The sequence below is a fragment of the Megalobrama amblycephala genome, linkage group LG7, assembly GCF_018812025.1.
Source record: "Megalobrama amblycephala isolate DHTTF-2021 linkage group LG7, ASM1881202v1, whole genome shotgun sequence".
NCBI classification, from domain to species: Eukaryota; Metazoa; Chordata; class Actinopteri; order Cypriniformes; family Xenocyprididae; genus Megalobrama; species Megalobrama amblycephala.
Window position 1 is genome coordinate 38,471,847 of NC_063050.1, and position 17,756 is coordinate 38,489,602.

General features: G+C 36.2%; 2 protein-coding genes across 6 annotated transcripts in view; one reads left to right on the top strand and one right to left on the bottom strand.

The window, feature by feature from the left end:
* Window positions 1–17,756, bottom strand: part of pde5aa (phosphodiesterase 5A, cGMP-specific, a) — a 17,932-nt gene continuing 176 nt past the window's right edge. Inside the window, exons 1-22 of one of the 5 annotated variants that reach the window (XM_048197361.1) lie at window positions 16,706–17,466; window positions 12,464–12,853; window positions 10,920–11,532; window positions 8,751–8,840; window positions 8,437–8,505; window positions 8,132–8,221; window positions 7,649–7,786; window positions 6,779–6,840; window positions 5,709–5,793; window positions 5,366–5,444; window positions 4,665–4,840; window positions 4,411–4,461; window positions 3,965–4,111; window positions 3,730–3,855; window positions 3,431–3,525; window positions 3,089–3,176; window positions 2,554–2,654; window positions 2,013–2,090; window positions 1,625–1,688; window positions 1,416–1,490; window positions 1,146–1,229; window positions 1–1,008 (exon numbers count right to left, since the gene is read on the bottom strand). In XM_048197361.1, the coding sequence (XP_048053318.1) occupies window positions 859–1,008; window positions 1,146–1,229; window positions 1,416–1,490; window positions 1,625–1,688; window positions 2,013–2,090; window positions 2,554–2,654; window positions 3,089–3,176; window positions 3,431–3,525; window positions 3,730–3,855; window positions 3,965–4,111; window positions 4,411–4,461; window positions 4,665–4,840; window positions 5,366–5,444; window positions 5,709–5,793; window positions 6,779–6,840; window positions 7,649–7,786; window positions 8,132–8,221; window positions 8,437–8,505; window positions 8,751–8,840; window positions 10,920–11,532; window positions 12,464–12,792 (2,790 nt within the window). In that variant the 5' untranslated portion in view covers window positions 12,793–12,853; window positions 16,706–17,466 and the 3' untranslated portion in view covers window positions 1–858. Of the gene's footprint in view, window positions 1,009–1,145; window positions 1,230–1,414; window positions 1,491–1,624; window positions 2,091–2,553; window positions 2,655–3,088; window positions 3,177–3,430; window positions 3,526–3,729; window positions 3,856–3,964; window positions 4,112–4,410; window positions 4,462–4,664; window positions 4,841–5,365; window positions 5,445–5,708; window positions 5,794–6,778; window positions 6,841–7,648; window positions 7,787–8,131; window positions 8,222–8,436; window positions 8,506–8,750; window positions 8,841–10,919; window positions 11,533–12,463; window positions 12,854–13,866; window positions 14,297–16,705; window positions 17,467–17,756 lie in introns of those variants that run through there. The other 4 variants (XM_048197362.1, XM_048197363.1, XM_048197360.1 and 1 more) reach the window with 4 other exon arrangements.
* The window catches only part of ppp2r2ca (protein phosphatase 2, regulatory subunit B, gamma a), a 21,995-nt gene continuing 20,352 nt past the window's right edge, over window positions 16,114–17,756 (top strand). The window contains exon 1 of the mRNA XM_048197365.1: window positions 16,114–16,194. The gene's annotated coding sequence lies outside the window, so the exon portion shown is untranslated. The remainder of the gene's footprint in view (window positions 16,195–17,756) is intronic.

Here is a 17,756-nt window from a genome sequence, read left to right on the forward strand (position 1 = left end):
TTTGTTTTTCATGTTTTATATTCAAAATAATTGTATTATTAGAAATCACTCCATCAACAATATGTTTTTATGTTTTCAGTTGAACCAGCACGAGTTTAATTAAAATGAATCCTTTTGAGGAACGAACAGAAAAGTTGTGCCTTCTTGTCTAAAACAACTCAACAAATATTTAACACGTATGTATTTTTAAAGAAAATTCATGGTTACACTATTTTAAGGTGACGTAGTTACATTGTACTTATCCAAGTAAGTACAAGTAGTAACGTGTTCCTACACCACCTTAAAATTAAGTGTTACCAAATTCATAAAATCATTTGGTAGCACTTTATTTTACAGTCCTATTCCCCATGCACTATTACAGTAATTACAATAACTGGGTAATAACCTACCCTTAAACCTAATGTTAACCCCTGTAGTTACCTTATATTACCCAGTATTTTCTTAGATATTTACACTGTACTGTAAAACAAAGAGCAACCAATGATTGAGTAACTATTCATTAGTATGACAAAGCCAGCCAAGAACTAGTCTTGTGTAATTTGTAATATTTCCCATATAAAGTCTGTGGCGTATTTGATAATCAAGAATGGCATAACTTGTGATATATTATACCAGCATCAATCTCTTTCAAGTCCATCTCTTTTACTTTATTTTACTAGCTAGTTAGGTTTTTCCCTCTTTTCATTGTTTTAGTGTTGACTCTAAACCAGATGGTGAGTGTTAATAATCATATCTTAGAAAATGAGAAATATATAGTATATAGTATATAGTAATAATCTGAATATCAGATGCGACTTTGAGTTTTGTTTCCTCTCTTGCTGGTCCACTCTATGAATGGTCCCCCGAGAGAGTTCTGCTTTAACTTGCTTCTTCATTTTCTCCATTTTGTCCTTTCATTTTTATCCTTTCTTCTTCCTTTCTGCAGTCCACCAGCTGTTGCCAGTGTTTTCTGTTCCTTCTGCAACCTTCTTTCAGAGGAGAACAGGACTCACAAATGCTGGCCAGGGCCTGGAAAAGAATGTAAAAGACGAAATACTTATTTTGCACGTCAGAGACACAGCATTGCAGCAGAAATGCCTCTTACTCACTAAACACACACACACTGACACACATTTGCAACAGGATGTGTGCGGGCAGGCCCTCACCTCATAGAGCGGAGAGCAAATCCCGTCGATATAGTCAACCTGCATGTGAGGTAAACGAGCGGAGTTTTTACGGTCCATCAAATCCTGTGAGAAAGAGATTCAAAGTGTGATTCATCTTTTAATTGCACAACATAACTTGAACTATTTGTATAAAAGAGAAATATTTTGGAAACTGTAAAATACTGTGCCTCTCTTTCTCTTAAATTTATCTTCCTGTACAAAAGTGAAGTAAAAAAATTAGAGGAAGTTAACACATAACACTAGACTTACAATTGGCTGAGTGTTGAATTCACACCTTTCTCTGTCTCCTTGTGCATAAAATTCTGTTGCTACAAGTTCAGCAATCTGTAGACGAAGAGAAAGAAAAGGAAATTTTTGTATGTGCGTGTATAAGTGTGCGTTTCAATGTGTGTGCTTGCATGCATGTGTGGTTGTGGTGTATCTGCATGCATGCAAATGTGTGTGTGGGAGATGCTCACCTGCTTCTGAACTGGCCATGGTTTGGTTATTGCACATATGTCACTTGCTGTCATTAGCATTGACCTATTTAGATCATGAACATCAGTTAATACAGAGACAGGAAGTGGTCACAAGCAAACAAAATGTGGTGAGTGTTTCCTGTTCTTGCACTGTTCTGCAGTCAGATAAAATGACAGCAGAAAAAAAAGGAAACAAAATATTTCACATGTGTACGTGTTGTTAGAAGTATAAGAAATATATGTAGATTTTTGGTGGGTTACGCTGTATGTGAGAATGTGCATCAGGTGAAATATGTATTTTTTTATTTATTATTTTTTTGTTATAAATGTGTGAATATTGTGCATTAATGAGCATATTCTTCAAAATATATGTTTGGATATTTTTTACCTCAGCAGTTCTCTATGTCCTTCATCCTTCCAAAGACAGCTGTTATTCTGAGCAAGTTTAAAGAACTTAGTTCTCTTCCTATGGATAAATAATCCCAAACAGACATTAATTTTAGCTTGTGTTTTAACGTATTTTGTGTGAACACATCAAGCATTCTGCATTAGTTCAGGCAGGCCTCGTAGTCAAGCTCCGCTATCAGCTGATTCGCAAATTCCAACCTATACCATATCTCAAACTTGTGTTTAACTTAATCAGTGTCATTCTGTTGTCATTGATGCATGCTCTGTTCTCAAAAGGGGATTTTGTGCTTCTCTCCCAGTTAAAAATGGGAGGTTGTCCCCAGAAGCTGCTGCTGTTCCCGGTCTTAGCTTTCATGGAGCTCATGAAAAGGATGGGGAATTTAGAACAGAGCCAAAATGTAACTTTAGCAAAATATGCCAATAAAAAATTGCCTAAAAAGTTTGTTTCTTGTAATTTTTGACTTAAGTGGTCCTGACTGAACTGTTTTTACAGCTTGAATTGGAAAATGATTATAGCTTACTCTATATAAATAGCAAGGTCTGTTGCCAGAATGTTCTTCTCAATCATCTGCACACAGGCCCTGTATTCCTTCAGTGAGAGTGAGCTGAGAATCTGACTGCCCTGAGAGAGAAGAAGGGTGGGAGGTATGAAAGATAGATAGATAAATGATGTTATGGATGGATGGATGGATGGATGGATGGATGGATGGATGGATGGATGGATGGATAATGATGTTATGAATAGATGGATGGATGGATAAATTATGTTATGAATAGATGATAGATGCGTGGTTGAATGGACAGATGGATAGTTTATGTTATGAGTGGATGGATGGATGGATGGATGGATAGTTTATGTTATGAGAGGATGGATGGATGGATGGATAGTTTATGTGATGAGTGGTGGATGGATGGATGGATGGATGGATGGATGGATGGTGTTATGAATGAATGGATGGATGGATAGTTTATGTGATGGATGGATGGATGGATGGATGGTGTTATGAATGAATGGACGGATGGATGGATGGATGGATGGATGGAATGTGCTCTTACGGGGTTGTTGAGAATGAAAAGGCACATGTCATAATGATGGTGCTCTAGGGATGAGTGGCCATACAGCTGTGCCAGAGGCTGGTTACTCCTAAGACACAGAGAGAGAAAGATGGGGGAAAGAGAGAAAGAGAATACAAAGCTGTACAACAGACTGTAAGAATGCATCTATTTATTTACCAGAACAAAATATTGAGGCAATTTGCACAGTGTTTAAATGTGTGTCCAAATACTTATCAGGCTTATGTAGCTGCATAGCATTAATGAGCTTTAGACAGATGTTTATAATACCATCACAGTCAGAGATGTTCTTTAGCAGAGTGGGGTTGGAGCAGTGTAGTTTACCTCTCTATATAGGAGTTATTCACACCTCTGTGGTCCAGATCATGGCTCAGACAGGCAATCATGAGAGCAAGAACCTCCAGACTGCTAAAATTACTCTGGATAACATGAGGGTGAGTAATTAATGACAGATTTGAAAGAACATGAAAGATTAAGTAAGCTTGGAATGACACCAAATGTGAGGGCAATATCAGAGATTTGGGAGGACATAGATTAATTATAAACGTTTTAACTTATTACATGTGCAATGCTGAGTTTAAACGATTAGGACAAGTTGCTTATCGACAGACTATGATTCTGACCTGTAGGTCCTTTGTCTGCAGCATGGCAAACATACACTGGGCAGTGCATAATGCGTGACTCCAGTTATGATAGACCACATTATTCCTGTAGCACTTCCGTATGCTCAAAACCCACTGACACAAGGTCTGAAAAACAAAGAGAAATACCAATTCTAAATCCATAGCTTACACAAAAGTATTACTCAAAGCTTTATTGTGATTTAGTAGAAGAGCCAAGCAGGATTAAACCAGAAACCTTGTACTCAATGTTGAAATGCTGGGGCAAATTAAGATCCAGGAACATGCGCACAACGGCCTGAGTCATGGCAGCCTGGGAAATATTAAAATCACTGAAGCCAAAATCCAGTAGGCAGAGAGCATCTGCTGATGGGATGACGGACTCCTGGGAGAGAAGGAAAGCGAGGGCAAATGGGGAAATGATTGATTGAATCTTTCATATGACACACTGAAAAAATGTCCTGAGTTGACTGGTGCAACTGACAAAACCACAAACACACACAACAATAAAGACCCTATCCACAGAAAGTTGCATGTTCCTTGATCTCATCAACAATTTCAGACTTTACCACTGTTGCACAATAATGACCGATTAAATCCAGTCATGTGCAGATGTAGAAGGATTAGAGGTACTTTTCAAGAAAAATAAAAGGAAGTACTAAAAGGAGAGTTTTTGAACGTTACCTCTAAGTCATTAATCTCTTCTTGTGAAGCAGAGATTTGATAAGATAAGACCTGTAGGTGCAAACACACACACATGTACATACACAGCATGAAATGAAAAAGAAAAACAATGTATGATCATCAAATATTAGATTTTCTTATGTAAATCAATCCTGGTTTAGTGTAATTGTTGAGTCAAATCACTTGCTCATTATTCTTACAATATGAAGTGATTTCCAGTGACTCAAAAGGAATGTGATGATGGCATTTCCTACCTCTTTAGTAACAGCCAGCCTGGCTCTGGTTTTATCTGCCTTCTGCTGCGTGTTGAATTTCTGCAATCCTAGAGCACAGTACACCGCAAAGTCCTCCAGGAGGAGCTCATCAGCTCGGCTAAAAACTTCTGTCTCAGAGCGGGCCATGTTTCTTTTATTGACTAGCTGGCACACACCTATATGAAGAAAGCAATATGTATACTGTCTAAACAGAGTATTTTCATACCAGTATTGTTGTCAACTCTCTAAATTCCTTTGGAGATTAACAGAATGGGCTGTAATATCTGTATCTGAACTGAGGCAAATCACAAATGAGATCTTTTTAATTGCATCAGTGACATTATAAAGGGAGCAAATGAAGAGTTTTGACCCTGGAGGAGATGTGTCACCTCTTTAAACAGTATAAAAAATGATCTTAACAACATCACAAACTGTGCTGATTTTCAAAGTATGGGATTTTTCTGTATGAACTCAAAAAATTTGTCAACAAATTCTTCCAAAACCAAATGTTTTGGAACATTTGGTTTTGGAATACCAAACCAAAACCAAATTGTTATCCATGTTAAATTTAGAACTGTATACTCTTGTTGTATGTAATATAATATAACATCATCTCTTCTGTAACAATAAATACTCTGGAAAAGCATGATAACTGAGAGTTTTGGTTCTATGGAACAATACGAGACTGGGGAAACATTTACCTATGACGTTACCTCTCTGTTTGCCTCTCAGAGGTGTGCCAATCAAACTTCTAATCTGAGAGACCTTGGAAATCTGGGCCTTGGAGAACACACAATAACAGCGTATGTCAGAAACATATAGGGAAAATCCCAGATAAGAGGTACTTTTTGGTCACATGATATGTTTTTCCCTATATGTAAAAAAAAAGGAAGAAAGACTATAAAAATATATCATTGGTTTCAAAATGATCCCAATCACTACATTAGAAAAAGTATTCATACCAGCAGATATAAATAGGTGTTATTGGTAAGATTACATATAAACAGCAGAGTGACAATCAGTGAATTGATCAGATCAACTTACAGGCCTGTTGGCAAAGTTCAGCGTCTCCATAGAGTTTTGCACATCAACAGCATACATGCAGCTGGTGTCACTAGTGTCACAATCCCTGAAGATTACAGTTACACCTGCCATTTTACATTTACCTGACATAAACATGCTAACATTATTGCATACATATGAATACAGAATGTTTTATTTCTTTTTTGTTTACTTAAGTATTAAAGGATTAGTTCACTTTCAAATGAAAATTACCCCAAGCTTTACTCACCCTCAAGCCATCCTAGGTGTAAATGACTTTCTTCTTTCTGATCAACACAATCAGAGAAATATTAATAAGCATCCGAGCTTTATAATCTCAGTAAACAGGTTCCCGAGTATGAGCTGAAGAAAGTGCAGCCATCCATCATAGACGTGTAGTTACTCCATGTGGCTCAGGGGGGTTGATTAAGGCCTTCTGAAGTGAAGTAATGCATTTGTGTAAAAAAAAAAAAAGTAAAATAAAGAAGTAAAATATCTAGCTTCCGCCAGACCGCCTTCCGTATTCAATGTACGAAGTAAGTGTAAAACTCTCGCAAAAAGCTTACTCTGTGTCCTATGCCTTCCCTATTCAACTTATGGAAAAACCAGTTTACACTTTCTTCGTAAGTAGAATATGGAAGGCAGTCTGGTGGAAGCTAGATATTTTACTTAATAACTTGTTAAATATGTATATGTTTTTACACAAATGTATTGCTTCACTTCAGAAGGACTTTATTATAACCCCTCAGAGTCATGTGAAGTACGTTTATGATGGATGGATGTGGATGGAATCACTTTCTTCAGCTCATATTCATGACCCCTGTTCACTGCCATTATAAAGTTTGGATGCGTCAAGATATTTATTAATATTTCTCCCATTGTGTTCATCAGAAAGAATAAAGTCATATACATCTAGGATGGCTTGAGGGTGAGTAAAGCTTGGGGTAATTTTCATTTGAAAGTGAACAATTTTGAACACTGTTATTATGTGGCTTTCAACATTACGTGCTTAAACAAATCAAAGTAAATATTATTTTGTGTCATGATCAAATTATAAATGTACATTTATTTACCTTGTGGAACATTGGACAGAGCCATTGGTGTCTTCAATATGGACCATCCTTGAAAAAGGCCCCTAAAAAACAGATCTATCAGTATCAACTTATCAAGCCGTTTTTAGTAGTTCAGTTTCAAAAGCTTTTCATGAGCTTGTTTTTTAACCTTTACAAGAAATTAAATGAAAGTGAATGACTTAAAGGGTTAGTTTACCCAAAAATGAAAATTCTGGCATTAATTACTCACCCTCATGTCATTCCAAACATGTAAGACTTTCATAAGACGTTCATCTTCGGAACACAAATAAAGATCTTTTTGATGAAATCTGAGAGCTTTCTGTCCCTCCATAGATAGTTAGGCAACTGAAACTTTGATGCTTCAAAAAGTTAATAAAGAGATCGTAAAATTAATCCATATGAACTGAGTTGTTTAGTCCAAATTTTCTGAAGAGACTCGATTGCTTGAGCTTCTGTTTACCACAACTGATGCATGAGTTGATGAATGTTTATGTGAATAAAAGTCTAAATTCAATCATCATATAAAGACGATTGTGTCTCTTCAGAAAATTTGGACTAAACCACTCAGTTCATATGGAAAATTTGTATGACCTCTTTATGACCTTTTTGAAGCGTCAAAGTTTCAGTTACGAAGACAGCCAACAGAGGGACAGAAAGCTCTCAGACTTCATCAAAAAGATCTTAATTTGTGTTCCAAAGATGAACGAAGGTCTCGCGGGTTTGGAACGACATGAGAGTGAGTAATTAATGACAGAATTTTCATTTTTGGGTGAACTAACCCTTTAAGCTAGAAAAAAAACAACTCTTTACAGTTTTTTTGTTTTAACAATGAATTAATTATCCATAAACTTTTATTGATGTTTGTACTACCGTGGAGTTGTCATCTGAGATGAAAACAGTACAGTATTGTGCTTTTGTCACTGGCAGGATGATGGCAGCCATTTTGCTGAGCATGTCATCCACAGAGGGGTAGTCATGTGACACCAGCTGGGCCAACTCCAAAAGTACCTGCAAATCAAATCCACCACAATTATAACAACAGTAAATTATAAAAACGGTGAATTTAAGATGAATCCCTAAAGTAACATATCTGTACAATGTAGGATTAATCATTCATTATGATATATATATATCATAGTACCATGGTATTATTTACTTTCTACTGTTAGTACAAGTAAAAATTTAAGTGCAAATTGTACTGTATATTGTCAAAATATCTTATTTTGAATTAGTTCTTTGTGATAAGCATGTTATGTCTCCTTCAGAGAAATCACTTATATTGTTGCATTCCTCATTTGTACGTCACTTTAGATAAAGGTGCCTAAATAAATGAATACAGTCTGTGTGATTTACCTGGTTGCGTTTGCTCTCTTGTTCAGAACTCTCACACAGCTGACTGTTTTCCAGGATCAGTCCGAACAACACCATGTGTGACGACAGCACCTAGAGGCAAAAACGCTGTCTCATTCTTTGACTCATTCATTCAAATAACATGACAAAAGTTAGCTTTCATTATCTATTAGAGATATGTGGCCTGCGTCACATACAATTCATATTCAATTTTCATATGTGATTAACAAAAATGTACTCTGCATTACTGAATTTCAGATTTTTGAAAAGCAAAATGTTTGCTATGTTTAATATTGATCAATACTTGCTTTCTCATCTTGCTCAGAGAAACAGCTGCCCGGCCTGCTTTTGTTCACAGCCATGATGACACCTATAACCTGACAAAATCAGTCCATAGACAGATTAATAATAATAATAATCTTCATAACTACAAAAATTGACTGGTATAGATTACAGATTCAAATTACAGACATAAATAATATAATATATAAAAATATACAACCAATCTTGTTAGTGGTACTAATGCAATGCTGGACATATAGCATAACGACAATATATATATAAATATATATATATATATATATATATATATATATATATATATATAATATAACTGTCCAACCTCCTTTTTGTGGTTCAGGATGGGCACACTGAGAATACTCTTTGGTCTGTCCTCTTCCCTCTCATACGGTTCAATCTGAAATCTTGGATCCTATAAAAGGATAGTTCAAATAACTTATTCAGGTTATTCAGTACAACACATCAAGCAAAAAAGAAAAAAGCCCTAGATTAATCTTGTGCATCTCTTTCAGGTAGCCTATGTATGTTCACAAATATATGAAATTCCTGGCTATTTAAGGGTGAGATTATACGTTTAACGCCACGTCAATAATTTGACCACCAGCAACACATCTGCCTGATTTGATACTAATGCAATTTATCATATTATAATTTCAATTATTTTAATGTGATAAAGATATCTGTAGGGCTGTGAATACCGGAGGAGGAGCATTCCATGGACGCGAATTCATGAACCACATTATTAGACAGTTTTCTAAGGATGCACGATTTATTACAACCATTTAATACAGCATTGCATAATGCTATCATTCTTAAATCTACGCTTACACAGGAGAATACATCAATAAAAGTTTAAACCCTCCCTCTGAGTGTGCATGTTTTGATGTCCACATATTCTTGTTCAAGACATTACAGTGGCTGTGGCATTTATGTCATAAAAAAGATAAAATAACTAATATTATATTTTTAATTATGCTGGTTGGCCAAAAACAGGAAGTAAGAGCTAAATTAATATATTTAACATTTTGTTTATTATTGTTTTTAAAAAATAATTATTAGAAGTGCCCTTTTTTTCCACTTGAGCCCGTGGCCCCCAAAATGTCTGTGCACGTCCCTGACACTGTTATATTTGAGGTGATGACAGTGTATGTTGTTTTATGACTGTCTGTACAGTCAAACGTGAGAAATTTCAGAGGCGTAACGGGATCAACCACTTAAAGTGGGGGAAAGTTGAGAGTTGAGTGGCATGTTTCTGAGAGAGGTACAGGTTAAATTTCTCTGCTATTCATTCTGTCTCTCTCTCTTCTCTGCTCACATTCTGCCAGCTATCATAGTGCCAAAACAGGGTTTAAAGCTTAGAGCAGGGAAGGATTTTCCGTCCCACTCATATGCCCCAAAGCGTATAAAGACTCAAAAGTACAGTCAATCTCACATTTTTTCCCACGCATACTCAATTCCGATAAATCTAAAGATGCTTTATATATTGGTATCAAATAAGTATATCTAAGTTATTCTTTTTTTAATTTATCCGTATCTGTCATCATTAAATATTTAATTGTGCATGCTCATTTCCCCTAATTTTACATTGAGATTACCTAATGCTCTTAAATTTAATCTTTAAAACACTTATCATTTAATAACACCGTTAAATGTAATCTAATGTAACCTCAAAATAAATAACCATTTTTCATATTGTTCTGTAATAGGTTGTGAGTCCTAAATTCAATTGTTTATTTTATTTTAGTTTTTAGAGTTTTAATTAGAATTTATTTAGACAGAAAAAGTATAGAAATTTAATATTAGCCATTTATTGGTTATCGGTTTGTCTGCTCATGTCTTATTTTCTACTGTACAGTATTTTGTTGTGCTGCCTAAAATAACTTATAGAATTTAAAATGATTTATTTTACATTTTAGTGTTTTATTTTAATTTATTTACAAAATAGGATAGAAATTTACTGGCGATTTATTGGTTATCGCTTCATCAGTCTGCTTCATCAATATTGGCTGTTTATTAATATCAATGCATATCTAAAAAAAATAACATAATGAAATCTAAATCACATGACACTTTAAAAAAATGTATAAGATATTCAGCCTCTTTATCTAACAAGAAATTCATCCTCATCTTCATGTTTTCAAACATGTTCAACTAACACTGGTTTCCATTTTCATAACCTTTCAATGGTCAATGACCCACCACCTGTGTTTTGGCAACCTTACCATTTTATTTTAATTTTAACCCTAACCCCAGATTTAAAGTCTTTAAACTGTTAAAAGCCTAGGCAAGCTCTGAATATGACAACCTAAAGCACCTTGGATTAACACTCAGTCTGACAAAGAATTAGTTCGGTTCAGTCCTAAAGTGCCCGAGTAATCTTAAGTGTTACTGTTACGGGGGAATCCTGGCCCAGAGTTCTCCAGTGACCTGAACTGACTGTGAGGGGATGTGTAAAGTCCAGATTATACATGGAATACCCCTCATTTATTACCTCACAGGCATCCCTGATGTTAAGAGGCCTGCCAGTGCTGACCACATATTCCATAATGCACTTGTAACACTCTGCCTGTGTGTAGCCGTAGACAGACTCCTCATCTGATTGGAAGACAGGACCCAAACACTTCACACCTGTTTTGTCCACCGTTGTCATTGAGAGACAGCAGCGCTGAGCCTGAGTGATCTCACAGAGATGTTGTAGGACCTGAAGACAGAGGTTTTTGATCTGTAGAGGTCTACTCAGACCATCAACGAGGCGCATCATGAAGTTACAGGACTCTCCTCTTCTACACTGTCCTGCTGGACTTGAGGAGCTCAGAGAATGTGGCAAACACTTTGACCTTGACACACAAGGTGAAAATGGAAAGTGTGTAGACTGCAGTGATTGAGGGGAAAGCCCCTCGCAGTGGTCCAAACTCTCAGGATTATCAATCTGATGGAGGGAAAAGCAGGAGTGTGGTCTTTCCATTGTGGCAGGATGCACAAGCCCTCGAGAGGGCCCACACATAGGGTGGGACACCCTGCGTCTGCTAGTCATCCTAGACCTTGGCTCAGTTATGAGGGTTTGCACTGCCTGGGCTCTTTCTACACAGCCGTTCAACCAATATCTAAAGAGAGAAGGGACAGAGCAGATTAAACGGCACCGCTAGAAATTTGGGCAAAGCTATGGCTAAAATATATAATCTAAAGCCATCCCTAAAGACTATGGGTGGTCACCAGTGTTGGGGGTAATGCATTACAAGTAACGCGAGTTACGTAATCAAATTACTTTTTCAAGTAACTAGTAAAGTAATGCATTACTTTTAAATTTACAACAAAATATGTGAGTTACTTTTTCAAATAACCAACGCAAGTTACTTTGTTTTCCTACATATGTGTTTAATTTTTTTGTTTACTATTCTTCTGCAATCCAGAATGGCAGGACAGCTGAAAGGTTTGTTCGAGCTGCGCTCTCTACTGTACAGGTCTGAATTTGCATTTCCTTCAGATTTAGGCTTATTTATTTCACTTTTGATGTGAAAGGGCCGTTACATTTGCCAAAAGATTACTTTTTTATTAAAAAACAACCAAGCAAGGTGTGAAAAAGTAATGCAGAAGTAACATAATGCATCACGGTCCATAAAAAAGTAAACTAAGTAACACAATTAGTTACGTTTTTAGGGGAGTAAAGCAATATTGTAATGCATTACTTTTAAAAGATACTTTCCCCAACACTGGTGGTGACCAGTATAGTTTGTCACAAGACCAAATTAAAATTCATACTGAACTATGGTGGTCTTTTCATCAAACAACGTCTGTGAGTTAATTTATGATAGATTTAAATTATACATTTCCTTACTGGTTAATGTATTCATTTTTCAATTTAAAATCATTTTTAAGGAAGGAACCCTGATAAGCTGAAATAGTTACTTTGTGTTGGTGTTTGAGGCCATTTTCAAACTTTAAATTCATTTTGAGAATGAATACACATGATTAAAAATGCATCACATCACATATAATTTCACACTCTCTCAGAACAGATACCACCAAATGACTCACCTTGGAGATCTGTTAAAGTAAGACCTGGCAGAATCTGAATGATCATCCAGCCATGCCTTCACTCTCTCGCTTTCCTTTCCCATCCTGAATCCCAGTCTCTGTGTTTTGGTACCTGGGGTCCAGAGCGGTGAGTAGAACCATCCAGCACTGGTTATGACACTCTGTTCTTTCTCGCTGTCATTCCTCTCCACACGTGCACCCTTCTCTCCATTCTTCCCTTTTTTACCAGATTTGGACCTGGACCCTTGAGACCCCCTGCGGGTTGAGGTGACTCCATACCTGCCTTCAGCGGGCAAAGAGGGCAGGGACTCTGTGTGCAGACAGGGCATGCTTTCTCTCTTTTTTCTTCTCTCCAAGAGCAGATGCAGATAGGCAAGTTGCTGCACCTTCCTGAAGGAGTGATAAAGAGAGATGAAAAGCACAGATGCACAGTCGCAAGGCAGGTCAGAGGATTAAGCTTTGCTGTCACCAGCTACACTAACATCTCAACTCTGCACAGTGGATGTGGAGGCTAATCTGTTACATAAAACAAATCCCTAAGAACTATAAATGACTTTGCAATCTTGTCTTTAACCCACTCTACCTGCCAAAGAGAGCTATTAGAAAATGTCAAGTGGACATAAATAGACAAACCCCACATGATCCAAATCCAGATAAATAAGCAAACTGATTAAAGACTGGAACAAAGCATGAGGACATAGTGAGCATACTGAACATGAGTGTGGACCGAGTTTGATTAATAAAGATTAATAAAAACACATTTAAATGAGTTTTTATGATATTTTTGTAAAATAACTTTAGAAATAAAAATAATAAATAAAATTACCATTATAAAACAAAAGTGAGTGATGATGATGAAAGATTTGTTTAGAAAGAAATGCTAAAACATTTTAAGCCTTTTATTACAACCCAAATTCTGGAAAAGTTGGGACGTTTTTTAAATTTGAATAAAATGAAAACTAAAGGACTTTGAAATCACATGAGCCAATATTTTATTCACAATAGAACATTGATAACATAACAAATGTTTAAACAGAATTTTTACACTTTTATCAACTAAATGAGCTCATTTCAAATTTGATGCCAACAAATGGCTGAAAAAGCAAGAAATTTTGAAAAGATTCAGCTGAGAGAACATCTAGCAACTAATTAAGTTAATTGATATCAGGTCTGTAACATGATTAGCTATAAAAGGGATGTCTTACAGAGGCAGAGTCTCTCAGAAGTAAAGCAGCAGAGCTGTGAAAGAGTGCGTAAAAAGATTGTGGAATACTTTAAAAACAATGTTCCTCAATGTCTAATTGCAAAGGCTTTGTGAATCTTATCATCTACAGTGCATAACATCATCAAAAGATTCAGAGAAACTGGAAAAATCGCTGTGTGTAAGAGACAAGGCCGAAGACCTTTATTGGATGCGGGCCCTCAGACGACACTGTATCACTCATCGGCATGATTGTGTCAAAATGAGCCCAGGAATACTTCCAGAAACCACTGTTGGCAAACACGATCCGCCGTGTCATCTGCAGATGCCAACTAAAGCTCTATCATGCAAAAAGGAAGCCATATGTGAACATGGTCCAGAAGCGCTGTCATGTCCCGTGGGCCAAGGCTCATTTAAATTGGACTGTTTCAAAGTGGAAAAGTGGTCTATGGTCAGATGAGTCCAAATTTGACATTCTAGTTGGAAATGACAGACGCAGTGTCCTCCGGGCTTAAGAGGAGGGAGACCTTCCAGCGTGTCATGAGCGTTCAGTTCAAAAGCCAGCATCTCTGATGGTATGGGGGTGCATAAGTGCATACGGTGTGAGCAGCTTGCATGTTTTGGAAGGCACTACGAATGCTGAAAGGTATATAAAGGTTTCCAGATGACGTCCATTTCAGGGAAGGCCTTGTGTATTTCAGCAGGACAATGCAAAACCACATACTGCAGCTATTACAACAGCATGGCTTCGTCGTAGAAGAGTCCGGGTGCCATTGGCCTGCCAAAATCCAGATCTTTCACCTACAGAGAACATTTTGCACATCATTAAATGAAAAATATGTCAAAGACGAACACAAACTCTTTAAAGGTCCCGTTCTTCGTGATCCCATGTTTCAAACTTTAGTTAGTGTGTAATGTTGTTGTTGTTAGAGTATAAATAAAATCTGTAAAATGTTAAAGCTCAAAGTTCAATGCCAAGCGAGATATTTTATTTAACAGAAGTCGCCTACATCGAACGGCCAGTTTGGACTACATCCCTCTACTTCCTTCTTTAATGACGTCACTAAAACAGTTTTTTTGACTAACCTCCGCCCACAGGAATACACAAGAGTTGCGTTTGTAGAGTGTGTTTGTCGCCATGTCGTCGAAACGCTGTTATTTTCATCCCGCAGTCCAATCACCGGGTCTGATTCCGGCTCAAATTGATAGGGTAAAATTAAAGACATGTTTACAATAACACTGAGCGCATGCATCTCCACGTTATGGTAAGAGGCGTGACCTTTCTGGGAAAGGAGCGCTAAGCTGCTGTCGAATCACAACACAGGAACCGCTGGCACAATCAGAACTCGTTACGTATTTCTGAAGGAGGGACTTCATAGAACAAGGAAGTCATCAGCCCGTTTTTATGACAGTGGAAACAGCGGTATACAGATAAGTAAATTATGTGAAAAATACTGTGTTTTTTTTACACGCGAAACATGAACACATATTATATTGCACACTATAAACACAATCAAAGCTTCAAAAAAACACGAAAAACGGGACCTTTAACAGCTGGAAACCTATATCAGGCAAGAATGGGACCAAATTCTAACACCAAAACTCCAAAAAAATCATTAGGCTACTGTGATGCCCAGATGTCTTCAAACTGTTTTGAAAAGAAGAGGAGATGCTTCACCATGGTAAGCATGTCCCTGTCCCAACTATTTTGAGACCTGTAGCAGGCATCAAATTTGAAATGAGCTCATTTTGTGCAGAACAAATGTTTAAACAGAGAAATTTTACAATTTTATGTCATCTATGTTTTATTGTGAATAAAATGTTGGCTCATGTAATTTAAAAGTCTTTTAGTTTTCATTTTATTCAAATTTAAAAAACGTCCAAACTTTTCCGGAATTCGGGTTATATAATTTTTTTTTTTTTTTTTTTAATTTATCTATTTTTATAATTTTTATAATTTTTTTTTTTCAGATATATTTGACAGTTTATGACATCGACCAAAAATAATTTGTCATAAGAATGTCATCATCAGGACTTTCCAAGTTTGTGGTTCAGTCAAAAGCAGAACATCTTTAACCACATTCATTTTTCTAGAAATCTTCTTCCCCTACGAAAGTTTCACTGCTGAAAAGTAGTAGAGTGAAATGAGTTATAAACTCGTTCTAAATGCCAAAGCTCCTTATGTTAAAGTGAAATTAAGTGTAGTATTTATAAAGTCCACAAAAGTACACCAAGTACAACACTTCTAAAGTATAACATATAATATAATTATGTAGGCCAAAAGTATAATACTTTCAAGTATGATATTAATGTCTTTATTTTATTTCATTTCATTGCATTGTATTTCAGACAGCATTGAAACAGCTCTAATACCGTTACATTTCTTTGAAAATTGATTTGATTTAGCGGCCTCTATTGGTACTCTCAAGAAATTAAAAATAAGTAGAAACCAGAGGCTTGCCTTGACATGACTGGCTTGAGTACCAACGGACGAGTTTTGCATCCGATTCATCAGCCTCCATAACACGAGGTAACAGAGTACATTTATCATTTAAGTAACTTTTGAAAGGTGTTAAATGTAAATGTTACAGTTTTATAACAGGGTTAAACTGTTTCGTCGCCATTAGCGGCACCAAAAGGATTTTTTTTTTTTTTTTTTTTTAAAGTCTGTTTCCAAACAGGTTTTAGGCAATTACTACATGTTCTACTTCATAGATTACATCCAGTCAACCCTTTCAAACGCGAATTTTAAAGACTATATTTTACAAAATGCTCCTCACTAGAGTATATTAGACAGTTTATGGGCACTAAATGTCTTTTTTGACATTGTTAGCAAGCAGTTTACACCGACTGAGCAACTACTTGAGCCATGATAAATTTTCAGAAGTTGTGCTGGTTCTTTCAACACACCCTGATGTTCATTCAGGCGCGCTACCGCTTCGCTTTAACTGAGGCGCCTCATCTGTCACGCTGCATTAATCTGAATTTCGTAATAAAACTTTCAAAAATTAAAAGAGACTTTGTTTTATATATCAAATAACCTGTTGTATCTTGTCTGTCAGCTGAGCTCGTTTTGTCCGTGTCCTGCTGTACCATGTGAAGTAATTTCAGCCTGTGTAGTTTCTGTGACAATAGTGCCACCTAGCAGAATTACAAACATACAGCACATTTTGCAAACGCCCATTTCGCGCATGACGCCTTCCTCTACTCAAACATCACAATCACAGCTTCTTAAAGGTGCTTAATTATGAAGGCATGTCTCAACAAGTAAAAGTAACTTTCAATAAAAGGTCCAAATTATTAGAAATACTTTTAACTGTGCTGCTATTTGCCATGAAACCAACTGAGTCTGTCTAAACGATTATAAACCCATTCAACTTATCATTAATAAAAACCTATCAAAGTCACCACCGTATATGGTCACTGTCATTCTGTCTGTGCACTGGAAGCTTTTCTCACCAAGACAAATTCTTTGTATGTGTATCCTAAGTATACTTGGCAATTAAGCTTTTTCTGATTCTGATAATATTGTTGGCAACTTACGTTTAAAAATGAAAGTAATAATAAAATAATAGTGAATTATGGTTGTATTTAAGTTATGCAGTAGTACAAAAATTGTTTTACTCATTAAACTAAAATGCTTATTTGGCATTGCTTTGTTTACCTCAGTTTCTCTACAGAAATGCCCAAATTAAACAAGTAGTTCAGATTACCAGAAATGTTTCTGTAAATAACCTAACAATTATTACCCAAATGTTTGCTTGCTTATTTAGTTTTGACAGTTGTTCAATCCTAACTATGGACGTTTTTTCCTAACAACAAAATTAAAATGAAAATTAAAATGCTTAAAAAGATCAAATAATAAATCAAAGTTTCAAAACAGCTGCTCAAATGATAAATCAAATGCAATTTAATTTTTTCATTCGGGGAAGCATGAACTGTATCAAAAATCAAATTAAAACTAATTTGTATTTGATTTATAATTTTGTTAGGAAAAAACTTCACATGCTACTGTGTGTATTACTATGTACAAACACTAGGGGGCGCAACTCAACAAGTTTTCAGAGCATCTCCTCATATTATTTCCTTATG